General features: G+C 43.5%; 1 protein-coding gene across 2 annotated transcripts in view; it reads left to right on the top strand.

Annotated features, from left to right (window-relative positions):
* Positions 1 to 27883, top strand: part of RPS6KA5 (ribosomal protein S6 kinase A5) — a 168259-nt gene that overhangs the window by 133756 nt on the left and 6620 nt on the right. For both annotated transcript variants that reach the window (XM_067556314.1, XM_067556315.1), the window contains exon 13: positions 3795 to 3965. In XM_067556314.1, coding sequence (XP_067412415.1) covers positions 3795 to 3965 — 171 coding nt within the window. The remainder of the gene's footprint in view (positions 1 to 3794; positions 3966 to 27883) is intronic.

Here is a 27883-nt window from a genome sequence, read left to right on the forward strand (position 1 = left end):
TTTAATCGCACTTAAAAACAATAATCAAATGTCAATGTAAATGTATTATAAATATTATGGGATTTTTTTCTACATTTTCAAATATATTGACATGTACAGTGCTCAGTTTATAATATTTTTATTACAAATATATGCACTGTGAAAAAGATTTAAAAAAAAAAATAGTATTTTTCAATTCACCTCCATATAAGTACTTTAGTGTAATCTCTTTATTGTGAAAGTGTAACTTACAAATGTAGAATTATTATTTTTTTACATAACTGCACTCAAAAACAAAACAATGTAAAACTTTAGAGCCTCCAAGTTGATTCAGGAAGGGGCATACAAATATTTAGCATATCTTGCATGTAAATACCTTGCAACACAGGCTACAATAGTGCCATGTGAATGCCTGTTTTCACTCAAAGGTGATGCTGTAAATAAAAAGTGGGCAACATTGCCTATGTCTACATTTGCTGCCAAATTCGGTGGCAGTCGACGGGAGATACGCAAGCTACTCTATCTAGCTTGCGTATCTCCCGTTGACTTCCTAACTCCTACTTACCATGGTGTCTTAAATTTGCTGCGCCGACAGGAAATGCACTTCTGTCGGCGCAGTGTTATTCCACCTGGCACAGGTGGATTAATAGTGTTGATTTCTGGGTCGATTGAATGGGTCTCCACTTCCACTCAATCGATCCGGATAAATCGATCTGACAGCGGCAAATCTGCCACCGTCAGTCTAGACATAGCCTTAATCTCCCGTAAATGTAAACAAACTTGTTTGTCTTAGCGATTGGCTGAACTGATTGAACGTGTAGGCTCTAAAGAGAGAGAAGAGTCTTCACTGCTTACAGGCAATCAGACTGATACCATCCTGGCACAACTAACAGAACTGCCAGTCATGGAGGCATGCATGCACAGCTGTGACCAATGAAGAAAATAAACCCAGCTATAAAAGAGGGCAAACAGAGAGGGAAAGGGGAGGCCAAAAGGCCTGGAATAGCAGATGGGCAACAGCCCCATGCCATGCCTTCTTTGAGAAACAAAGACAAAAGGAGAGTGTATGCCCTGGAGTTTAAGGGCTGTGTGATATAGCAAGGGCAGAGGGCAGTAGGAGAGTGGTAGAAGGGAGGTATGTAAGCCCCAGAATGCTCATGGCTCTCTTCCTGGCAGACTAGCCAGAGTCATTAGAGGGCAGTTAGGAACAGCTGAGGCCAATTAAGGCCCAGCCAGATGCCTGATAAAATCCCTCTGCTCCAGACAGACAGCACGCAAGCTGGAGATGGAGGAGTGCCATACTGTGTGGAGAAGGAGGTGGTGGTCGAGGAGTGCAGAGTTGTGTGGAGGAGCAGAGAGGAGTGCAGAGTTGTGTGGAGGAGCAGAGAGGAGTGCAGAGAAAGGTACTGGGCCTAGGAGGGGGAAGCTTGCCCAAGCAGGACTGTGATACTCCCCCAGGCACAGGGGCCTGGATAAGGAAGCCCAGCCCCAGGCAACAAGAGAGCAGGACCTAAGGAGCCAGAAGGACAGAGGGGGGAAATTAGCCCAGGGGAAAGACTGCAGCTGTGAATATAGTGCCAGCAGCACAAAACTGCTGCTCATGGGACCCCTGGGTTGGGACCCAGAGGAGCAGGCGGGCCCGGGTCCCTACCCCTCTCCCTGGGGAGACAGGGTAACTGGTGATGCATTGGCCCACTACGAGAGGCAAAAGCGCGAGATCCACTAAGGTGAAGCCGGCCATCTGTCACAGCTGGTAACTTAAATTGAGTCTAAGAATTCATGGACTAGTCTAATTATAGATGAATTGAAAAGGACTAATGAGGAGAAAGCTAGGACCCCTAGCCAAACTGCACCAAGAGCAATTGACAGGGTGCTAATGGCCATCTCAAACACACACACCCATTGTCTTTCAAGGCTTGCTGGCTCACCAACCCCATCTTACTTAAGGGAACTATTGAGTGGTCTCAATTTCAAGGTACCAAAACCTTTGTGATGAAGGGCTGCAGCCCTTTTCAAGCGTGGTGAGGCCACAGGCTATCTGACAAAGTGAAGAAAGTGTAGGCTGTGGTTCCCCCCCTTTTTATAGAGGCAGAGCTTATATAACAGTCACCACAATGAGTGAGATTTCCCTGTGCTGGGGAATTCCTATATAAAAAGACAGGGATTTCCCATCTGAGGAAACACCACTTTATCTCTGCAGTCTTTGGGCAGTATTCCCTTAGCATATGGAAACCCTGATCCAAAACATCCTCCTATCTAGGAGTATTCTGCCCTTCAGCTACCCACAACAACCTCATGCCCTTCATTACTTCCCTGCAAATGCTATGCTTTTCCCACTGTTCCCATCTTCACATCCCCATTGCCTGTTTTTTCCTAGATCCCCAATCCTGACTGCTGTCACATTTATTTCCCATAACTCACCCACAGCCCTACTAATCTCATATTTTCAGCTGTCTCCCAAATCTTATGTCCCTCTATCCAATATTCCTTATTCCTCTCTGTCCTGGCCTCCCCCAGTACGCACCTCATCAGCCTTCTCCAGCCTGTTTGCAGTCTTCCCCTACTCACCAATCCTGCTGCCCTTCCCTCTTCCCGTTATGTCAATCTTCTAAATACACCTTCTTCAAAATGCCAGCTCTTCAACACCCTTTTATGCTACCTCTTCTCCAGTTCCCCACTAACCTCCTGCCACCAGTTAACAGATTTTAAAAAACTAAAGACATTCCCACAAAAATACTATAGGTTCTCTCAATCACAAGCAAACATATGACATTTACGCTAAACTCAGACTTTGTAAAGGTACAAAAAAGACTTCTAAAGTAAAATTTGGTTTAAGGATATAATCTTGTTGAAGTTGGAATTAAGTTTGTGCATTTGAGCATGATTCCATATATTATGGATGGTTGTATGTTGGAAGAGAAAAGAAGTTGTGGAGTCTTTGGTTACACTGGTGACATATTTGGATGACAAGGCTTGTGAATTGTGATTAGTCGTTATGTTAACATTTGCCTTAAGTGGTGACTTCCTTGATTTTAAAAATTTTTGTCTTGAAAGGAAATACACTTGCACAATCTTCACTTTTGGAAACAAAGTTTACTGTTTGGGAATATTAAATATGTATTGTGGTTCTAGTGATGGTACAGCAGCAGCATGTATGCTTCCATGTGGGAGATGGCATCTGAAACAATTGTGGATAATTGAAGACTTGGAAGTAAACTTTCAGGAAGTTGTGCAAGGAATTAGGAACTTTTTCTGCTATTAATTTGGTGTCTTTGGCTAATTCTTCATGCATAATGATAAAAATGTACCCCTATGTGGAAGCAGGCAATGTACACCTCTCTTCAGGCTAGATTCTACCCACTGAGGTGCATAAGTGAATCTCATTGAGGTCAGTGGTAGCTGTGAACATCAGTGACCTCTAAGAGTAGAATTTGTTTCTTATTATTTCTGGACTCATGAAACAGCATTATAAACAGAAGCCTGACTCATCCTGACCTCTGGAAAGAGAGAACGTAATGCAGTATAGTATGTAGCTAGTGGAAGGCAGATGTGTTGTGATGCAGAACAAAGAATCAGGCAAAAGAAATTATGAGAAAAATTTGCTGCTATGCTTTGCAGTTGAAAAGGCTCTGTTTTTCCATGTCTTTCTGTCTTAAATGATACAGGTTTTGTTGTTTTTTCTAAATACAGTTGTATGGTATTTTTAATAATAATAAAAAGTTATGACCTCATTATTAATATTTAAAATCCACAAAATGTTGGTATATAATCTAAATTTTCTGAAGTCTCACATTAAAATGTTTTTTGTTTTCTAGCTTCACACATTTCTAGTAATGGAACTGCTGAAAGGTGGAGAATTGCTTGAACGCATTCAGAAAAAGAAACACTTCAGTGAGACAGAAGCCAGTTATATCATGCGCAAACTTGTTTCAGCTGTGAGCCACATGCATGATGTAGGAGTAGTCCATAGAGATCTGAAACCTGAGGTATAGCATGGCATGATTTTATATGTTGTTGGTCTAATACTTTATTTATGCATGCTTTAACAAAGCAGTGTTTCCCTTCATTAAGGGCATGTATAATTTAATGGAAAAAGTACTGTAATTAGTGTGTTTTTCTTTCTTTTTTTGTTTTTATTAGGAAATGAAAGATTTATTTACTATCTAATTTTATTTGTTATTCTATTATGCTTTGCAATCAATAGTAAAAGCAATAAAATGCTCAACTCAGATAAATTCAAAGTTTATAAATCAGTTATTTTTTATTTTGTAAACCATCTTACTCCACCATTTAGTAACATGATTAAAACAAAAAAGGGGGGAAAAATCTAATATGTCTTCAAAATTCAATTTTGTCTACTCAGGGGCTACACGTTCTATTATGTTCTGATAATAAATACATGGTTATTGCATAGCATAGCTTCAAAGTGGTGTTAAGATTGTTTGAGTGCCTTTACTGTACATTTCCATATCTTGTTTTACTTCAACTGTGAATTCCTGGGTTTGAAATGGTTGTTTTTGATGTAATTACAGTGTCCTTTCACTGTTTTTACCCTCAACCTTACTCTAGTTTAATACAGTTTTTACCTGAGAAATAATATAGGAGAGTAAGTAGGTAGTGGTTTGGTTGATAGAAAAAAGGGTTGTGGAGCTCAGTCGGGGCCTGAAGTAAAAAGACTGCCTGAAGCCAGAGCTCTGAGGGGATAACAAAGTAATCTGCCTCCAGCAACCCACTAAAGCTACTAAACTCCACCAAAAAAACAGAGCACTGTGTTGCAGAGGATGGATTTGCAAAAGAAAAAAAAAAACCCTCAGTAAGGGTGTTTCCAGTTCACAGTGAGGAGAGGCCTCTCAGACTCCAAGTGAACATGTAGCAGCCAAAGCAGGCAGAAATGTGAGGCTGAATAAAATCACAGTCACAAAGGCAGACATTTGGGAGTTGATCTCTGAGTTTAAGGTCATGAGAAATGATCTGATGACCAAGATTCTAGCAGTAAAGAAGGAAGTAACTGACTTGAAAGGTTGAGCCATTGTCTGCGCCAATTACTGACCTAAGAGAAGCAAATGAGAGATAGCATTGCTGCAGAGCTATGATACTGCTGGAACACAGGGAGGGGAGGGGAGCAACTTAAATTGGGTGATATGGAAAATAGAGTGAGAAAGAACAACATCAGAATTAAGAGACTGCCTGAAAATGCTGAAGGAGGAAATTCAATCTGATATGTAAAAACATTAACTGCAGATTTGTTAAATCTGAGCTCTTTAGAAGAGGTGAAAGTGGAAAGAATGCATATGGTGCTGTTCCTCCCCACCTGGAACTTATAATAGATCCAGAGATTTCATTGTGAAATTTCTTCATCAGAAGAAAGATTTAACTATGGAAAGAGCTAGAGAGCATTCAGAGCTTATACCCAAAGGCAACAAACTGCAATTTTTACATGACCACTCTTCCTGAATTTTAAAAAACAGAGAAGAGCGGGAGAAGTTTCGACAGGACTCACAAGGGCAAATATATATTACTGTTGGGGATTCCCATTTAAAGTTTTACTCTGCTTCCAAAATCAGTTTTACACAGTAAGAGACTTTACACAAGGAAAAACTCCACTGCACTCACTGGGAATAGAAATCCAAATCTCAGAAAGACAAGAGGATACTCTAGAGGTGGAAACTAAGGATAAAATGCTGAAAATATCTGGACAGATGGTGAAACCCAAGAAAAGGAGCACAGGAAAAAAAGAAGACTCTAGAGAATGTACTGTTAATGGGAAAAAATGAAGGTGTACAAGAGGACTTGGATACCTGGGTAGTAACCAAATTATTACCCAGAAGAGGACTTCTTGAGAGTCATCAAGAATGAACAGTTAAACAGTAACTATGGTGATATTATAAAGAAAATAGTATGAAGTTTGTTAGTTTTAATTGGAGTGATCATAACTCTGTGGTAACTGTGTTCTGTATTTTAAAGTATAGAGAAAATATAGGATAAAAAGGGGGTAGTGAGTGTGGGATGTGCCAGGGATGGGGAGATTGGAGAAAATAGGGGTTTGGGAGGATCACTTATGACTTCTGTATATATATCTTCCCTATGTAACTCAAATGATCAGATGGTGGTTCTTTGAGGAGTATCCTTGTGGATGGTCCACTATAAGTGAATCTTTGTCCCTGCACCTGTGAATGGAAAATTTCTGTAGCAGTGCCTGGTTGGGTCACAAATGTGCTGTCCCCATCTCACGCTGTCTCTGGCGGTTACATATCATCGTGTGACCAAACCCCCCTGTCAGTTCTTTCTCTACTGCCCTTGGCTTGAGATGGAGCAATTGCCAGTGCCTCTGAGTTTACCTTTAATCTAAGTTTTAGCTTTAGAGTAGTAGTTTTAGAACCCAGTTTAGTTAGTTAATAATTTAACTACACTTTTGCCTTCCCTTTTTATTTTTTTCTATTAAAAAAAACCCTTTTTTTCTTAATTAAGTATAATTTATTATTACACCCTTTCGTGTATTGGGAGTATCACGGGAGAAAACCTATTCTAAGGGGCATGCCCAGCTCTCTGGATTTTAAATGTTGTCTCACTTGCCGGTCATCAATCCCGGTGTCTGATGGACATTCATAGTGTGTGCGCTGCCTCAGTGAGACACATATCCCACAAAACTGCTCCCACTGCCATAATCTGAAGGCCCATGCCAAGAAATCGAGGTATCACCAATTAAAACTTATCATGATGGAGAAGTCTCTGTGTCTGGCATCTGATCTAGGATCACAGACCCCTCTGTGGGTACTGGTATCCCAACGGCATCTGACAGAAATTCCCCACCATCCTCTCAGAGAAAGGAGCACTCCTCCAAAAAGGTGATGAAAGAACGGCCTCTGACCTCCCCTTCCCAGGAACTGGCCAAAAAGAGACTCTTCCCAACCTGTCAGAACCCATAGGAACCAACTGCACAGAGACTGACCACCCCTGAGGCAGTGAGACCATCCGGCACCATGGGTACTGTACAAGCCAAAGACCATAAGTTGGCAGGCTTAGACAAAGGCACAAAAGGGAAACTTACCATCCCTGTCTCAGTACTGCTGGAACCACTCAAACATGCAGCATTGAGCAGTTCGGCAGTGCTGCAGTCTATGGCACCACCTTCTGCCTCAACACCAACTGCGGTAATGGCATTGGTACCGCCAACATCAACTTCCTCTGTACCAATACTCTCAGTACTACAGCAGTTTCTCTGATATGTAACTGCCAGTGAAGGTGCAAGATGGGGACATCCAGGAGCATGCACAGAAATTTGAATTTGACCCCTTTTTGGAGGGGCACGTTCTGTGCCTTCCTCCTTCCCCACCGGAGCTCACTCATTCTGACTCCACCCTCCTCCAGGAGGAGCTTGCTCTTCCCTCCTTCCCCACTTCTGTTCTGGCCCTGGCAGGAGCTTGCTGTTCTAACCCCAACCCCAGCAGGAGGAGTTCTGTGCCCCCAACGATTATTGGGCAGGCAGGTCCCTGTTTGCCCTGCTTTGTGCACACCCCTGGGAACAGCACATGTGTCACCCAACCAGGCACTGCTACTGAAATTCTCCAATTACAGCACAGAGACATAGATTCACCTAAAGTGGAGCACACAGGGACAACCATCATGAATAACTTCAGTTACTGCACAGGGAGAGTAACCTTCTCTGATCTATCCCTAAGGTCCTATGAGTGGAGAATATAACTCCTTTGGATTGCAAGAGAAACCGTTTATGGGGAAAATGTATGTGTTTAGGATTCAGAAAAGTACAGTTTTTGGGGACTGATTTATATGCTATTTTGGTGTTTTATTTTTAAAATAAGGGGAATAATGCAGGCAAGCGGAGGGAACAGGGATGCGAGGGAGAATTAATACAAGAAAGGCTATGGAAGTTTACAAACAGAAATCAAAACATATTCAGGCACACAATTGTGAATACAACATAATTTGAAATGAGACATTAGCCACTCAAGGGTTCATACTGTCAAATAGCTAAATAATTACAGTTTCAAATTTTTCAATAAATAGTTATTCCCAATGGCTCTTCCTTTTAAAATAACATCTTTAAATTGCAAGGAGCTAAATAATGTCATTAAGAGGAAAAAAGCCGTGGCTGAATTTAAAAACACACCGAGTATTTTACTTCAAGAAGCTCATTTTCAGGCATGTTATGGTCATGAAAGATAGTTGACTTCAGCAGGTATTTTTTGCTTCAGCAAAAGAAAGGAGGAATGGGTAAAATATTTAGTAAACATAATTTTTCAGATTTCAAATCAATTTAAGAATAGGGAGGGGTGGTTTATCTTACAGATTGGTATAGTTATGAGGTTAATAACAACAGTGGGCTCAGTATATGCTCTCAATCACGGGCAAAAAACTGACTTCTTTTAAATACTGCAACACTTTGTGGAATGGAAATTATATTTAAAGGGGACTTCTATTACATACTGATTCCTACCTGGGACAGATCAGATAAAGACAACAAATTGGATAGGGAAGCAAGTGCAGCATTCACTTCTCTGTGCCAAAAATTCAGTCTCAGTTTGCTGGAGAGAATTGCACTCGGGAATGAGATTACACATTTTATTCACACCCTCATCATTTACATGCTGGAACAGATTTCATGTTAATTTCTAAATCTAATGAAGTGAACAAGAGTTGCAGAAATTGGCACTGTAAGTAATATTTGATGATTGATATGGGTCCCAAAGATCACTTCTCTGGAAAATGAATCACTTGCTTCTCCAGGACAAAGGTTTGGTTGCAGTAATTAAAGAAGACATTGTTCAGTACTTTCAAATAAATGATAAAGACAGTATGAAAAGAGGTGTTTTATGGGAGGCAGATAAAGCAATATTTAGGGGTCAATTGATAAGTAGAGTCTCAAAAAACGAAAAAGCTCTAAATAAAACTAGAATAGAAGATAAAAATGTTTGCAAAACATTCATAAAAGCACAGGTTCAAAAGAAGTATATGAACAATTAACTAATGTTAGAGGAAAATTGAATGTTGATGATGGATGCCACTGAAGAATCCCTTAGGTATACAAAGCAGAGTTCTTATGAAAATGGAAATGAAAGTGATAAGCTGTTGGGTTGAAAGCTTAAAGGAGTTTGAGAGCAACATTTTATTCTACCAATTAAAAAAAATCTGCAAAAAATAGTTACATATGCCACTGATATATGTGCCATTTTTTTTATTTTTGTATTTGAAAAACCTCTATACCTCAGACACTCCGAGGTCTGAAATTATTTTAAAATATTTGGAAGTAGCAAGTTTGCCAAAGATAAACAAAATTGATAAAGAAACGTTAGATAAATAACCAAAGAAGAAATCTTACAGGTAATAACAATTATGAAAAATGGTAAAACTCCAGGACCTGATGACTTTCCAGCCAAATGTTACAAAGTACTTCAGGAAGCATTAGTGCGTCTTTTGAGTTTGGGGGCGTGGGGCAGGCATTTTGACAGAGTTGTCAAGGACAGTATACTGGTCTCCTCCCTTCTGTCTGTTCCCTCATTTTTATTTTCCAATCCCTTGTCCCGCTTCCTAAGTGTCTTGGCCCATATAAAATTAGACCAGTGAGTCTTTGGTATGGAGGTATGCCATCCAAATTATTGCAAACCCTCTCCCCATCCCTCTTCAGGAACCACTCTCACGAGATTGAAGAACGTATTGGACATCCCATTGAAGGGCAAACAGTGGCCATTGACGAAGTACAGTTGGGCCTTCGGAGCAAGGCTTCTATTCGCATTATTTCCTGATCCCCAAGATAAAAGGAGGTCTCAGGCCCATCTTAGATCTAAGACAGTTGAACAAATTATTGAAAAAAAATAAATTCCTCATGGTTACCCTAGTGTTAATTATCCTTTCCTTGGAACAAGGAGACTGGTATGCTGCCCTCGGCTTGAGGGATGGTTACTTCCATATTGCAGTACATCTTGACCATTGAAATGTCTCGACTTTGTGGTGAATGGTTGACACTATCAGGTCTTCAAGTAGTGTCCCTGTGGGTGCTCCGCTCTAGGTTTTGGCGCATCCTGGCATCCATGATCAGAGATTTTTGACAGCAGTGCTTGTCCGGGTCACGCATGCACCATCCCTGTCTCATGGCGCCATTTTTGGCACATGCGACCCACCCCTCTCAGTTCCTTCTCAACATTCTGCGGTCTGAGATGGAGCCCTCAAAAATTCTCCCTTAGCTCATCAAATAGTTAATTATAGTGTTACATTTAGTCAGAATTTTGTGTATTTACCTTCCCCGTAACCCCACCTCCCAAAAAACCTGTTGTTCCCTCATAGAGTAAGATAGAATTTTCCTTCTGTTCCCTTCAGGGAACCTAACATCATGTCTGGTTCACAAGGGTTTAAAAGGTGCACATTGTGCAGAGACACGATTCCAATATCTGACAGACACTCACTGTGTGTCAGATGCTTGGGTGAGGGACATACAACACAGAAATGTGTCCACTGCAAGAACTTAAAGGCCAGAGCCAGAGGAGCCAGTGTTCTCTGTCTGAAACTTATCCTTATGGAGAAGTCACTCAGACCCTCCTCTGACCCTTGATAGTGAAACCTCTTTTCAGAGGGAAAATCGACCAGGAAAAGACCTTCAACCCTGCCTGGAAAGGGGTCGGCCCACAGAAAGATCTCACCAGCCAAAGTGGTACAAGACTTGGTACCGATGAAGCTTTATGTTCGTTGGGTGCAGTCCATGTCTTGACACCGAAGGACTCCCAACATATCGGTGTGGAGTTGGGAGGTAAAAGTAAACAGTCCTCCTCCGACACAGCCCCTACGAAATCAACAGCTCGCAGATATCTCGTTAAAATGGCATCAACCACCCCAACGCCCACGTCAGCACCAATAATGGCCCACAGCACTGGCAGCGGCACCAATACATACCACAGTGTCGATATCAACTGAGACACTGCCAACGGCACCGACAAATACCTGCAGCACGGATTGGTGCCATCGGCACTGATAGTGGTGCTGGCACCTACCTATACCCTGACACCTACCACAAGTGGGGAGCTGACCCCAACAGTGGCACTGGTATCGGCACTGTCTTCGGCACCGCTACGAAAACACATGGAAAAATGGCCCACTGCCAACACGAAGAGGTGCTATTAACATGCTCACCTCAATCACCACTGTATGGCATGGATACCTCTCCAGTGCAATTTACCCATGAAGAAGCTGTCTCCCCAATTCCATTTTCAAATGAGGATGAAGGAGAAGGAGGAGTATTCTCCTCCCAACATTCTTTTCCTACTAGACCTGACATACAGGCAACTAGACATAGGTCACAATCGAGATGCCACATACAGCCATGGTTTGGACCACCATGTTTTGGGCCACCAATTTTTTATCACATGTAGTGGCCAGGTTGGGGTAATTGATATAACTATGACAGAGCTCATAGTAGACCTCCAAGCCCCTGAACAAAGAGACCCAGATCACCCACAAGGTCTGTTGCAACAGTGACTGAACCACCAGAACCTGCAGAAGAAATGGAGGAAAGCATAGAGCAAGAGACACCACTGCTGGCACACAACTCTTCCTCCTCGCCAGATGGATGAGGCGATAATCCCTCCACCTCTTACTGCTGCAGATGATTTTAAGCAGTTTCAGGAGCTGTTTAAGAAAGTGGCTGAAAAACTAGAAATCCCACTCCAGGAGGTTGCAGAAACACATCACAAATTACTGAAAATCCTCCAAACTTCAGCCTCCTCAAAAATTGCACTTCTTCGAGTGCTTGCTCATGTTGATTCCAAGTAGGATATGTGCGTGCTACATGCATAGTCTGCTGGATACTGTTCCCTTAGTGGTAGCCATAGGGTCAGTTCTGGAGCCCCCTGGAGTCAGACCTTCATAGTGTCCTATATAGGGCTCTGCTGACCCTCTGCCTTTTCAGTTCCTTCTTACCGCCTGTGATGATCGCTGGCACAACTGGCTTCTCTGGCATCGCAAGTGCTTTCCCCTTTGCCTTTGTTTCTTGAAGTACCTGTAAATAGTTAAAAGTAGTTGTAGTTAGTATAGTTTAGAATAGAGTACTCCTGCTTATTGGGTAGTTTTTCAAATTTCCTTCCCTCCCCACCCCGGGGATGGAGCATGCCTGGCTTCAAGCCTTGTGGGTCCTGCAAGAAGCCTCAAGTGCTTGGGAGAGTCACACTTGCGGGATTGTTGTAAGATCTGCAGAGGCTTCCATCCCAGCACCCAAAAAGAGCAAAGCCAGAGACTGAAATTCCTACTTATGGAATTGGTCCTCTGTCCCATGGAGAGCCCAGCAGATCAAGGTGAGGAGTGCACCTGCTTCTGTGCGGTAAGTGCCTCATCGCAAGGACTCGGCAAAGGAACTGCTGTACTGGCATGTTTCCCCGGCACCAAAAGTCTCGGCATGTGGGGAGCAGCGGCACTGCTCCCACTCTCCAGAGCTGCATAAGAAGAAGAGAGCAGACCGAGAGCGTTCACCATCAACAAAATCCTTGGTGCACAGGGAAGGGAGCAAGGTGCGACCCACACCAGGCTACTTGAGCCCTGAACCGGAAGGAACAGCACCGTTGACTCTGGCACCAAGAAGGGCTCATTGAGTCCAGTGCCCTTGGACTCCCCGCCAAGGAAGGTGCAGGAGGAGAATTTGCAGCTCCCCTCCACTCCTGAGACTTTTGAGGTGGCAGGAGAGCTGATTTAGGAAATAGGCTCCACCTCAACGGGACCAAGCCTCGGCCCCGAGGAAGTTCATGTTGACTTATAAGAGAAAGCCGGTAATGATGACCAGGTCTCTGCTGATCCCCAGCACCATCTGGCACCACACCCTTGTAGTCTCCATAGAGCGAGAAGTTCTCTTCAGATCTGAGGAGGAGCCGGCACTGTTGCAGTCATTAAAGGGTAGAGACAGCATAGCCCCCTCAATGGCAGATGCCCTCCCAGTGGCCATTCTGGATCCCGTGGGCATACCAGCAGACCCAGGGTCCCAGTCGGGCAGGTCGTATTCCCTAGCATTGGAATTCAGACCCCAGCCATCCCACTCCACGGGAAGTGCATCTTCCAGCACTGGAGAGGGCTCCGATCCTGGCATTGGGCATGATGACACCTGGGACACTGGCACTGTGGAGGAAGAAGCAGTACCGTGCAGCCCTGGTGATGCCAAGGGGCAGGAAACATCAGCGCCCATGAGGGTATTCTCATCCTTATCTCCCCATGAATTGGTGGCAGGAGACACCCATGCCAGATGACAGCAAGGCACACCAAAAGCTACTACATTGAGTAGCTCAGAATATCGGCCTCCAAGTGGAGGAAGTAGTGGAGGGGGCAGACCCTATGGTGGACATCCTGGCCCCGGAGGGCCCTTCTAGGCTTGTTATCCCACTAATAAAGACCAGGCGGGAGACCACAAAAACATTATGGCAGACTCTGGCCTCTCTACCTCCAACAGCAAAAAAGGTAGAGAGGAAGTACTTTGTGCCCTCTAAGGACCACAAGCACTTCTACGCCCACCCTCTGCCGGGATCGCTCGTGGTGGCGGCTGCCAACGAGAGGGAGAAGCACAGGCGGCAAGGCCCTATGCCGAAGGCTAAGGATGCCAAGAAGTTGGAGCTCTTTGAACGAAAGGTATGCTCCAGCAGGAGGCTCCAGCTTCGAATTGCAAATCAGCAGGCTATCCTTAGCAGATACGCCTTTAACTCCTGGCAGCCAATGGAGAAATTCAAGGATTCTTTACCGTTGGATTTGAAGTCTGAATTTGTAGCCATGGTCAAGGAGGGAAAGATGGTCAACAAAGACCCTGCTTTAGACGGCCTTGGATGCAGCAAATGCGGCGGCAGGAACCATGTCATCTGGCATGGCCATGAGAAAGAACTCCTGACTTCAGGCCTTGGGCCTCCCGTGTGAGGTCCAGTTAACCGTACAGGACCTTCCATTCGAGGGACTAGCCCTGTTCTCCTCTCAAACGGACTCTAAGCTTCATAACATAAAGGACTCTAGGGCCACACTAAAGTCCCTCAGTCTACATACACCGGCAACACAGAGAAAACAGTTCAATCCACAACCCATGCCCCGTTTCTACAAGAGCCAACTGAGACAGGACTACAATTGCAGAAGGGACAGGAATAACAGAAGAAATGCATCCCATTCCTCCAACCTGATCCAGGGCCGGACACAGCAGGCCTCAGGAGCAAAGAAAAGGGTGTACCTGAGGATGTCACACCAATCTCAGTCTTGGATCCACACCATTTTTTGTTTTCAGACCAATTATCCCACTTTTGCCATGGGTGGTCCCAGATCATGTCAGATCAATGAGTCCTATGCACGGTAATGCTGGGATACTTGCTCCAATTTTCTTCCCCTCCTCTGTCCCCGTCCTCTTTCAGGAACTCCTTTCATGAGCAACTTCTTCAACAAGAGGTGCAAGCCCTCCTAAGGGTAGGAGCGATGGAAGAGGTCCTTCATGAACTAAGGGGGAAGGGATTCTATTCCCATTACTTCCTAATCCCAAAGGCCCAGGGCAGGGTTTGCTCCATTCTTGACTTGCGAAACTTCAACAAATTCGTGAAGAAAGTGAGATTCCACATTGTCTCCCTGACCTCCATCATTCCCTCTCTGGATCTGGGTGACTGGTATGCCACCCTTGACTTGAAAGATGCATACTTCCACGTAGCCATCTTCCCGTAACACAGAAGGTTTCTCTGATTCATAGTCAATCAGACACATCTCCAGTTTACAGTCCTGCCCATCCTGCCTGCTATCTGCGGCCCCTCTGGGCATTCACCAAATGTATGTCTGTGGTCGCGGCCTTTTTGAGGAAGCAGGGAGTGCAAGTATTTCCCTACCTGGACAACTGGTTGGTCAAGGGACATACCAGAGTGCAGGTAGAGGCAGATGTGAATCTGATAAAGGCCACCTTCAACAGACTGGGTCTTATCACCAAGCACAAGTCAGTGCTCCCACCCAGCCAGAGGATAGAGTTCATCAGGGCGGTGTTGGACTCAGGGCAAGCAGGGTCTCCCTCTCTGAGGCTCATTTCTTGACCCTGCACAGCATGATACAAGACTTGAAGCATTATCCTCACACCATGGCTCGGAATTGCCTAAAGTTGCTAGGACATATGGCAGCATGTACTTACGATGTACAACACTCTAGGCTATGCCTAAGAGCACTGCAAGCCTGGTTAGCCTCAGTTTATCGCCCATCTCAGGATAGCATAGACAAGTTAGTCTCACCTTCCCCCTCAGTCTTAGAGACCATAGATTGGTGGTACGACCCTCGCATTATATATGCAGGATTCCCCTTCCTGGCACCCTGACCTTCTCTACCTGTGGTGATGGATGCTTCAGCGATGGGTTGGGGAGCTCATCTAGGGGACCTTAAGACCCAAGGTCTCTGGTCCAAGGAGAGCTTTTGCTTCATATGAGTGTGAGAGAGCTGAGGGCCATGTGTCTGGCTTATCAAGCCTTCCAAAGTCACCTGCAGGGCAAAGTCGTATCGGTACTAACGGACAATACAACAGCGATGTTCTATATAAACAGACAGGGTGGAGCTCACTCTTCTCCCTTGTGTCAGGAAGCCCTCAGACCATGGGACTTCTGCATCACTCGTTCAATACACCTCGAAGCTTCATACCTGCCCGGGATTCAGAATACTTTGGCCGATAACGACAGTAGGTCCTTTCTTACCACAAGTGGTCGATCTGCCCAGATGTGTTGAGCAAGGTCTTCCATCGTTGGGGTGTTCCCTGGGTGGACTTATTTGCTGCAAGACTCAACAGGAAGTGCCTGCAGTTCTGCTCCTTCCGGAATCACAGCCCCACGTCCATCTCAGACACTTTCCTCATCCTGTGGACGGGCCAACTGTTTTACATCTTTCTTACGATTCCTCTCATCCACAGGGTCCTGGTGAAGATCAGACAAGAAAGGTCTGCAGTGATCCTCATAGCCCCTGCTTGACCGTGCCAGCACTGGTTCACCACACTTGCAGTAGGCACATCTCTCTCTCTCTACCTCTGCTCCTGGAGATCACTCAGGAAACGGCACCTTGAGGCACCTTGATCTCAGGTCGCTGCACCTCATGGCTTGCAAGCTTCATGGCTAAACCCCATGGAGCAAGAATGCTCAGAACAGGTCAAGGAGGTCCTCCTTAGTAGCAGGAAACCCTCCACTAGGACCACTTACCTAGCTAAATGGAAGAGATTTTCCATCTGGTCTGCTCAGAAGGATATCCATGCGCAACCTGGACAAGCACTGCTGTCAAAAATCTCTGATCCAGGACGTGAGGACTCACCGACACCTAAAGCAGAGCACCCACAGGGGGACACATCTTGAAGAACCTCAGTTACTGCACAGGGTGACTAACATTCTCTTTACAGTACTTCCGTTCGGCTTGGCAGCTGCTCCTCGGCTATTCACAAAGTGTATGGCAGTGGTAACAGCTCATCTTCAAAAATTAGGTGTCCATGTGTTCCCATACTTGGACAAACTGGTTGATCAGAGGTCAATCAAAGTTTCAGGTCCTGTGCTGCATATCCATCACTCTATGTATATTCAGTGCTCTGGGACTCATAATGAATAGAGAAAAATCAGTACTGTGACCTGTATAGACCAGTGTTTCTCAAGTGGTGTTCCGTGGAACCCCAGGGTTCCGCAAGAACACTGTTAGGGTTCCATGAGCAGCTGTTCTCCGCGCCGCCGAGAGCAGCTGTTCTCCGCGCCGCCGAAAAAGGGAAAATGTCCCGGTTTTTTCGGCAGAGGGTATCGAGTGTAAGTGTAATGTAAGTGTAATTTAATTGAGAAATGCTGATGCTTCCTTATTTCGACATTTTAAGACTGTTAAGAGTTTGGGTGGTTCCGCAATTATTTATGGAGTTCAAAAGGGTTCCATGGCCAAATTTAATTGAGAAACACTGGTATAGACAATAGAATTCATTGGAGCAGTTCTCGACACCACAAAGGTGAGGGCTTTTCTACCACAAACCAGATTCGAAACCATTTGAGACCTAAGACTTCAAATGAAAAGCTTTTCTGCTTACAACAGCACCGAAATGCCTCAATCTGTTAGGTCACATGGCAGCATGTACCTATGTAGTGCAATACACCAGACTGTGACTCAGGAAGCTGCAAACATAACTAGCATCAGTATATGCCCCAAATCATCACCACTTGGACAAAGTGGTTCGCTTGCCAGAGCTAGTCCTCTTATCTCTGGATTGGTGGATAGACCTTCTAAAAATGTATGTGGGAGTTCCCTTCCTTCCAACACTCACTCTAGTCTTGGCTGCATTGTCTGTACGTTGGAGGGTTTACATTGGAATCCTGAAGACTCAAAGTTTTTGGTCATCTCAAGACCTAGAGGCTCATATAAATGTCAGGGAGTTGAAGAGCAGTATGTCTAGCCACCTCAACCTTCCTTCTACACATAGCGGGGGAAACTATATTGATTATGACAATGTTTGGTGACCGTGTTTTACATAAACAGACAAGAAGGGGCACGGTCAAACCAACCCTTCCAGGAGGCAGTTTGCCTCTGCGACTTCTGTATAACTCACTTGCTTCACCTCAAAGCTGCTTACTTTACAAGGAAATAAAACACACTGGCACATCAGCTGAGCATATCCTATGCTGATCGACAGGAGTGGTCATTATGACCAGACATAGTCAGCTTCATTGCGCTGTACATCAAGAATATATACACTTGCTTTGAAATCCAAGAGGAAGTAAGTGACAGACCTACTGAGAGTCTCTAGGTGAGGATAAAAAGGGAAAAGAACAATAGAAATGTCATAGTGGGGGTTTATTATAGACCAACAAATCAGGAAGAGGAAGTGGATGAGTCATTTTACAAGCTGGTAACAAGATTAGTTAACACATATGAACTAGTATTAATGAGGTATTTTAACATCCCGGAAATCTGTTGGTAGACTATTACAGCAAAATATATGTCCTGCAAATTCTTAGTATGAGTAGGAGACTACTTTCTGATTCAGAAAGCTGAAGAAAGAACTAGGGAATCATCCATTTTGGATTTGGCTTTGACCAACAGGGATTAATTAGTTGTGAACTTGAAGATGGTTTGGAACTTGAAAAGAAGTGATCATGATCTGATAGAATTCAAGATCCTATGGAAAGAAGAACATGAGAATAGCAAAACAAGGACACTGGACTTCAGAAAGATGGATTTCAACCAATTTAGAGAAACAGTAGGCAAGTTCCCATAGGAGCAGTTAGGAAGAAAAGGAGTTGAAGGAGGTTTTTTAAGAACTCCTGATAAATTTTAAAATCATCAGGAAGAGGTGAAAAAACAGCTTTGCCTGGAGAGAATGAAGATGCAATACTTGAGGCTCAACATCAAGCTATTCCAAAGCAGAGGAAAGATAAGAGCCATATGAGGCCAATGTGGTTGCATAAGCAGCTTTTCTGCTATCTAAAAACCAAAAGGGCTATATATAGGAAATGGAAAGAGGAGCATATCACACATGGGAATAACATGAGCTTGTAGGGACAAAATCAGGAAAGCCAAGGCAAAGAATGAGTTATAGTTGTCAAGAAATGTTAAGACAACAAGAAAGGGGTTCTTCAAATAAGTCAGACAAAAAAGAAAGATCAGGGATGGTGTGGGTCCACTGCTCAGTGGACAAAGTGAGATGGTAATGGAAGATGATAGGAAGGCAGAGCTGCCCAATGCCTACTTTGCTTTAGTCTTCTCACAAAAATATAATATGTGACCAGACGACTAGGGAAGTTACCATAGAAAAGAAAGGGGAAGGGTTATGGATCAAGATAAGTAAAGAACACATCAGAGCTCTTTTGACACATTTGAATGAATTCAAATCAGTGGAGCCTAATGCTATTCACTTGAGAGTACTGAAGGAATTAGCTGAAGAAATATTGGAGCTACTGGCAATAATATTTGCAAACTCATGGATGACAGGATTGGTCCTGGAAGACTGGAGAAGGGCTAACATAGTGCCCATCTTTAAAAAGGAGGATCCAGGGAATAGACCAGCCAGTCTAGCTTCAATACCTGGGAAGCTACTAGAGTAATGTATAAAACACTGAATTTGTAAATACCTGGTGAATGAAGGGATAATCACTAACAGTGAGCATGAATTTACCAAGAACAAATCATGCCAAACCAGCTTGATTTCCTTCTTTGACAAGGAAACTGGTTTGGTGGATGGAGATGCTATGGACATAACATACCTGGACTTCAGCATGGCTTTTCACACAATCCCACATGGCATTCTGATAAGTAAGCTGGAGAAATGTGGGCATGGCAGAGCTACTATTAAGTGGATACATAATTGCATAACTGCAAACAAAGTGTAACTATTAATGGAATGATGTCGGATTGGAGGGAGGTCTCAAGTGGGGTTTCACAGGAATCTGTTCTGGGTCCGGTGTTGTTTAACATCTTTATTAATTACCTGAATATAGTAGAGAATACTGATCAAATTTGCAGATGATACAAAGCTTGAGGTGGGAGGGGGTTACCAATACTTCGGAGCATAGAGCTAAAATTCAAAGGGATCTTGATGAATTGGAGAATTGGGCTATAGGCAACAAAATGAAATTCAACAAAGATAAATGTAAGGTGCTACACTTAAGGAAGAAAAACCAAATGCACAAATACAGAATGGGGGATAATTGGCGTGGCAGTAGCACAGCTGAGAAGGATCTGGGAGTTGTGGTAGTTCATAACCTAAAAATGAGCCAGCAATGTGATGCTGTTGCAAAAAAAAGCAAATGCAATTTTAGGTTGCATCAATAAAGGCATAGAATGCAAGTCATGGGATGTGATAGTACTGCTTTACTTGGCGCTAGTTAGGCCTCAGCTGCAGTACTGTGTCCCGTTTTGGTCACCAATGTATAGAAAGCATATAGAGAAACTGGAAGGGATCCAGAGGCGAGTGACAAAAATGATCAAAGTGATGGGAATGCAAGCTATATAAGCGAAGGTTGAAGGAACTGGGTATGGTTAGTTTGGAAAAGAAGAGATTAAGCAAGGATATGATAGCAATCTTCAAATACTTGAAAGGCTGCCATAAAAAAAGATGAAGAAAAGTTGTTCTCTCTTGCCCCAGAGGGCAGGAGAAGAGGCAATGGGTTCAAACTACAGCATAGCAGATTTAGATTAAAACTCAGGAAAAAGTTCCTAACTCTAAGAACAGTAGGATAATGGAACAGACTGCCTTGCGAGGTTGTGGAAGCTTCTTCACTGGAGGTTTTCAAAAGGAGGCTGGATAGCCATCTGTCTTGGATGGTTTAGACACAACAAATCTTGCATCTTGGCAGGGGGTTAGACTGAATGATCCTTGCAGCCCCTTGTAATCCTATGATTTTATGATCTTCCAACTCCAGGAGACTCCACAAGTGGACCTATTTGCGACAAGGACCAACAGAAAATACCATCAATTCTGTTCCCAGAGGGAGGTCCTCAGCGCAGGCTCCCTACTAGATGCCTTTCTCCTATCCTGGGAGAATTCCCTTTTATACGCCTTCCTTTTGATTCCTTTGCTCTCCAGAGTTGTATTCAAAATAAAAAAGGACCATGTTTATCTCATAGCACAATCACAGTCCCATCAATACTGGTATTCAACCCTACTGACACTGTCGATAGAGCCTCCTCTACCCATACCTTTGGATCCAGACATAATTTCCCGAGACTACGGCCGTGTACTCCACTCCTGCCTCCAAGCTTTCCATCTCACAATGTGGATGCTTCCTGGCTGACACCCTTTGAAAGGTCCTGCTGACCAAATGTACTTGTAAATAGTAGAAAATTCTCAGCTAGGATCATTTACCTGGCTAAGTAGAAGTGCTTCTCCATTTGGTCTCATGGGAAGGGTATATCTTCTCAGCAAGCACCCCTCAACATTGTGCTGGAATGTCATCTAGATCTAAAAGAGAATCTGACTGCTAGTTCTGTCAAAGTGCATTTGGCATATATGGATGGTGTGACAGGGCCAGCCCTGACGGCTATAGGAGGGTGCTCCTATTTGCAAACTAGGGTGGGTGGGTGGGCGTCAGCCCGCCCACCGCTCAAAGCCCCTCCCCCAGCCTAAGGGGAGGAGCCACCGGACCTAGATGCAACTAATTCCGGGGGACAACAAATGCAAAAACAGGAAGGGGCCTGAGGGTCAAAGGCATAAAAGAAGGGAGCCGGAAGGGGACACCGAGCAGAGAGCCCCGGACAGCGCCCACCGCTCCTGGAAGGTGTCAACGGAGCCGGTGGACGCCGCCCAGAAGAACTCTGCTCGGAGACGTGATCGGAGAAGGGAACGGAAATAGGCCCCACAGTCGCAGGGCGCCTCCCCAGCCAACCTCCCCTCCCTGGTATTATAGATGGTGACTTTGGCCAGGGCCAAGAGGAGGTTGACGAGGAGGTCCCGCGACTCTAGGAGGGTGCTGGAAGGCATATATATCAGCCCCAGGCTTAGCAAATCTTTGTTCCCTGGGTGATCCAGCTGCGGCCACTCCAGGGCAATTAGGCCAATCAGGCCAGCTGCGGCCACTCCAGGACCATTAGGCCAATTAGGTCAATCAGGCCAGCTGGGGCCAATCAAGGAACTTGCCCCAGCAGTTAAAAGCCTCCCAGTCAGGCAGATGGGGGCAGCTGAGAGGGAGTTGAGTAGAGCTGCTACAAGGTGTGGAGTCAGTAGAGGAGTGGAGCGGAGCTGCTGCAAGGTGTGGAGACCAGAGGAGAGCCTGAAGGAGAGCCACAAGCCGGGGGGGGGGGGGCTACAGAAGAGTGACCCAGGGAAGGTAGTAGCCCCTTGGACTAAGCTGTTTGAGGCTACCCCTTGCAGGGTCCCTGGGTCGGGTCCCGGGGTAGAGGGCGGGACCGGGCCCCCCCCCGCCCCTTGCTCCCACCCAGCCGCACCACTGGCATAGCCGTAAGGAGCGCAGACCCACGGGGCAAAACAGGCCCACCTTGCCACAATGGATAATAGTCCTCTTTTATACAGCCCCTTTGTCATTTGATTCCTGAAGGCCTTGGACAGATTATACCCTCAAGTGAGGGACCCCATCCCTCCTTGGAATCTCAATTTAGTCCTGGCAACTGTAATGGGGCCTGGCCGTCCCTTTGAATCCTCCACAACTTGCTCCCTCCTTTACCTCTTTATGAAGGGTTGGTGAGTTGAGAGCTTTGGTATTAGAACCCCCTTATATAGTTTTTATAAGGTTTATTGCTGGCTGCACCCAAAGTTCCTTACTAGCTACCTATTTCCCCATGTTTTTTCCAAAACTCCATCACCATAAGCATGAAGAAAGGTTTCACTTATTGGATGTGAGAAGAAAGTTGTCTTTCTACCTAGAGCATACTAAATTGTTTAAAACTTCTATGCAGCTTTTTGTTGCAATTGCTGTCAGAGATAAGGGCAATCCAGTTTCCTCCCAGAGACTCTCCTCCTGGATCTCTTCCTGCATCCATTTATGCTACCAACTGATTAACACGAACCCGCTGTCTAGAGTACTGGCACATTCTAATAGAGTACAAGCAGCTTCTGCAGCTTTCCTAGCTCAAGTATCAATTGTCAACATTTGTAAAGCAGTGACTTAGTCTTCAGTCCACCCATTCACTTCTCATTACGCTATTGCCCATCAATCCAGAGTTTATGCTGTGTGGTTGGTTTTACAATTACTATTCAGATAGACTCCGAACCCACCTCCATAGCTGTTTGCTTGTGTGTCACATACTTTTTCTTCAAGTGTCCATTCCACTGTAACAGTCACCTACCTTTCTATAGCTGCTGTTCGTTGGGATGTGTTGCACATGTCCATTCCATGACCCGCCTGCCTTCCCCTCTCTATCAGAGTACATCTGTTATGAAGGAAGTGAGGGAAGTTGGGGTTGGCTCTGCCCTCTTATACCAGCAGTGACAGGGGGTGCTCGAGCCACCCCAATGGGTACTATTGAGGAAAAAGAAACTGATATCTGTGCACAAGACTTGCACACACCTGGAGTAAAATGCACATGTGCAGCATATCTTGAATAATAGTTATGGAAAAGTAGATAACTGGTTCTTTCTCACTGGAATAAAACTTGCCAGGAACACATCAGAAGATACCTTTATATACTGAGGATGTAATATTACTTTTATCTAACACAAAGGTTTCCTTAAAATTAGAATCTGAAGAAGTCTGTGACTCTGGGAAAGGGTCTGGTTCCAAAGTAAATTATGCCAAATTTAAAAGGCTAGTTATACATTTGTCAGACTCTGAGAAGCTATTCTTAAAGAAAACATTTGTGTACAAGTGGACAACAAATTTTATAAGATACCTGGGAATTCAAATCTCAAGCATTCTAGAAGAGCTCCATGATTTAAATGTCAAACCACAACTTCAGAAAATCTAAAAAGATCTGGAGTGGTGAAGGAGGTATGGAAATACTTGATTGGGAAGAATAGCCAGAGTCAAAATAGATATTTTCCTATGGATATTTTTCAGGTTTCAAAAGCTTTTTGTAATCATTTTAGAAAAAATCTTAGCAGGAATACAGAGCATGTTAGAATTTATATGGAATAAGTAAAGACAAACATTGAGTGCAGATACTCTGTACATGCCAATTAAACGGGGTGGACTAACTGTTCCAAATATTGCATGGTACTATCAAGTCACTGAGTTCAGAGCAGTAGTGGATTGGGCAGGCTCTAACTAATCCAAAAACTGGATCTTTATTAAACAAGAAAATTGTGGCAGTATAAATATTGATAGGCTACCATGGATTAATAAAAAACTCACACTCTGCAACAGTTTATATACATCCTTTAATTGGCCCCATCTCCCATGGTTTCAGAAGTTTCAGGTTAGGCATTATGTTTCTCAGATTTTTAGGAAAGTTGCTTTATGCAGAAAGCTAACGTCGATAGAAGTGAAAGTATCTGATCAATTAAGGAACACAAAAATTAGAACTAATTTATATCAATCTTTGCAGACAATTTTCCTAACAAATCCAGGTATGACACACTGGGAAAAGGATTTGGATTAGACAGATTACCCAGAGGACAGGTTTCGTCTGGAAAAGAAGACCAGCAACCTTATAGCCCAATAAAAGGAAATGTATTTAAGATACTGTTTCAGTGGTACCTCACACCAGTAAGGTTTTTAAAAAAATAGATATAAGAATAGGGAGAAGTGTTGGGAAAAGTTGTGGCGAAAGAGACAATTATATGCATATATAGTGGACATGTCCCTTCAAGTATTAGAATATGCAGTTCGTAAGCAAATTCACAAATTGTTGGGTATTAATTACCAGATGATCCTTTGGTAATCCTCGTGGAGCTTCCTATTGGATATGGTCACACACAAAGTGATGAATAATTAATCTCCCTTCTTCTGGCAGCTTCTGCACTACCGACAGCCTTTCGTTAGAAACAATAAATAGTCCAACTCTAGATGAATGTTTAAAAAATATGGGAAGTTGTTGGTATGGAAAAATTATCGCATCAATTACAGACCCAGCAAAATAAACAGAGGACAAATAGATATTTGGTTACATTTTAGTCAGTTCACAGACAAAGTGTGTACTCACATAGAAAAAACGCAGCATTCCTGTGCAACATTTTTTAATATTAACATGTGATAGATATGCCTGGTTTGTTAAATGTGTAGTCAATGATTTTATTTAATTTAATAAAATCACCAGAAACAGCTTGTCATGGGTAGTGTTAAGATGTTCACTCTGTAATATGATAGATAACATCTTATTAAATAGAGAGAGATGATTTCTGTTTCTCGGAACAGAAGCTCATTGTTGTAGTGATTGTTTCTCTGATATTTACATGACAAGACCTTCTAAATCTGTTATCATTTTAAAATAAATGAATAGTTAAAAAGAGGAAAAAATGGGGTTGTAAGACATTGGATCCTATTTGCTACTCTGCTACTGATTTGTTGTATGATCTTGGACAAATCATTTAACCTTCCAGTGTGTTTTCTTTATCTTTTAAATGGAGATAATACTTACCATATGTAGAGTGCTCTGAGATCATTGGATAGAATACAGATATTTTTTGTCAGAATTCTTCTTGCTTTAGGATTGTTAGTAAATTAGGTGATTAAAACTGATTCTTGTGATCCTCGTAATTACCTAAATGTACTTGTTATATCAAAATATTCCTCTGTGCTTTCACTTAAAAAGAAATATAGACTACAAGTGAACCTGCATTAATCATCCTTATCCTACAGTCTATCATTGCTGCAACTTTGCTTTACTCACTGCAGTTTTTACTCTCTTCCTACATGTTTTCCTCTGACAATATGGTTTTATGTGCAATAAATGTGTGACAGGAATGCTGTTAAGAGAATAGTCTTTCTTTCCGGACTCCAGTAACCTGACAGAAGTACAAAGTTTGTAAACCCAGTTGAGCAAGGATTCTCTTTTCTGTGTTTACAGCACCCTGCACAATGGAGTCTCAGTTCTGATTGTGGCACTACAATAATATAAATCTTCTTCTTTGAATAGATTCAGCCATGTATTCCACTTAGGTGCGTGCACTCCCAACATACTGGAGGCGCAGAGAATTTTGCCTAGAAGTATCTGTATAGGGGTGGTGCTTACGCCTCGTGACCATAGCTCCTCCACTGGCTATATGAGGTGGTGCCACTCATCCCCTCCTTGGTTCCATGTTATTGCCCGGGGTCAATAGAGTCAGAGCTCAGTGTGGGACTTACTTTGACAATTCCTCTTATCCTTTTTAATAACTTATTCTAGTTGTATATAGTAAATCAGTACCCTATTGTTAATGTTATTTAGGTTTATTTAAGGTTTACCTGGTGATTGACTTATCAGGATTCATTCTCTGTCATGTTGGGGGAGTGATCCCTAACAACAATCCATGCACAAGGTGCTTGCTGTGCTTATGCGAAACTCATGTCAAGAAGTGGTGTTCGATTTGCAAATTGTTCACAAAATGGACTCGGGTGGTGAAGGATCTTTGCCTAAAACAGCACCTTTTCAGACAGGCCATGCAGCCTGCTTCGGCACCGAGGCCTGCATTGAATTGGAGGTCACCCTTGGGTTCAGAGAATGCTGCTATTTGGCGTTCTAGAGCCAATGCCTCTCTGAAGAAATGAAGAAGTCACTCTCTATTGAGTGCACCTAGGAAAAGATCTCAGAAGACCAATCAAGACCACTCCAGGCCTCATGGAGACTCCTCCTCCTTCTCCAGCATTACTGCTAGCATGCAGGAGGTCAGGGAGGAGCTGCTGGAGGAGAAGGATGTCTCTCCCTAAGTGCTGGGACTTGAGCCCAACTGAAGAGCCACCCAAGCTGCCTACTGGAGCTGCCTGCCACCTGTGACTTGCCAGAGCTACCTGATGCCATCAACCTGGAGGAGCTGCCTGATGCCAGCGATGCTGAGTGCCTGCCTCTCGTGATTTACCCTGAGGAGCTGGACAATGACTTCGGACACAGGTACATCTGCATCAGAGTTCTAATCTCTGGGCATTTGCTATGAAGCAACTGAGAGAGGTCGGGGCAGCACTGCCTCCTATAGACAGGAGAGGAGCTATGGCCACAATATGTGAGTGTTGCCCCTCTACAGGTACTTCTAGGCAAAATTCTCCAGCTCTGGTGAACTCGGTGCACACACACTAAGTGGAATACATTTCTGCATTACAATCCAAAGAACCACAGTTAGAGTAAATAATCATTTATTTACTACTACAACTAATAAAAGTTGATGGTAAGGTGATTTGGGTTAGTATTGAGTGTTTAGGGGTTACTGTCACATCTACCCATTAAGTGTATTTGATTTAAAAATGAAAAATAAATCAGCTGCAAACTAATACAACTATTAATTCTGAATCTTGATGCCTTCTGATCATACAACCGCACCTTGCTGTCAAAACAGTCCCTTCTGCAGTGATTAAACAAACAAACAAACACCCCACCAACTCCTCTACTAAAACAAGACATTCCACTGTACATGCTTCTCCCTCTGGGCAGAGGATGAGAGGACAAATAAAACATTGTTTAATGCACTGTTGGAAGGTGCTCAAGTACTATGGTGATAAGCATGGTATAAAAACCTGAAAATCATAGAATAGAATTTCTCCAATAGAACTGACCCTCAAAGGGTGGCTATAATTTATGACCTGAGTGCAGATGATATAGCTGTTACCTCAGCAGATTCCCAGCCACTTTCTGTCTGGAATTTAATATTCTGTCCCACTTACAATTTGGATGATTGCATTCTTTTTGTAGAATATTTTGTGTTATAATTAACCTGTTTATAACTCTTTCAAAGTTAAATGCTAAAGAAGTCTGTGTGATAGTGACGCTTAAGGTACTTTTGAAAATCTCACCCAAAAACCTAAGCAGGACATTGAATTTAATCTGCCATTTTGTTGCCCTGTCACCCACTTTTATGAGATCCCTTTGTAACTCTTTGCAGTCTGCTTTGGACTTAACAATTTTGAATAATTTTTATCATCTGCATGTTTGCCACCTGACAGTTTACCCCTTTTTTCCAGATCATTTATGAATATGTTGAACAGCACAGCTCCTTGGGGGACCCCACAGTTTACCTCCCCCCATTCTGAAAACTGACCATTTCTTTCTATTCTTTGTTTCCTGTCTTTAATCAGTTACTGATCCATGAGAGGACCTTCCCTCTTATCCTATGACTGCTTACTTTGCTTAAGAGCCTTTCGTGAGGGACCTTGTCAAAGGTTTTCTGAAAGTCCAAGTTTACTATATCCATTGGATCACCCTTGTCCCACATGTTTGTTGACCCCCTCAAAGAATACTAATAGATTGGTGAGGCATGATTTCCCTTTACAAAAACCATGTTTGCTCTTCCTCGACACATTGTGTTCATCTGTTTGCCTGATCATTCTGTTCTTTAGTATAGTTTAGTATAATTTCAACCAATTTGCCTGATACTGAAGTTAGGTTTACCAGCCTGAAA

This window comes from Emydura macquarii, unplaced genomic scaffold, assembly GCF_026122565.2.
Source record: "Emydura macquarii macquarii isolate MOO-44397 ecotype Brisbane River unplaced genomic scaffold, CSIRO-AGI_Emac_v2 contig_1713, whole genome shotgun sequence".
NCBI lineage: Eukaryota > Metazoa > Chordata > Testudines > Chelidae > Emydura > Emydura macquarii.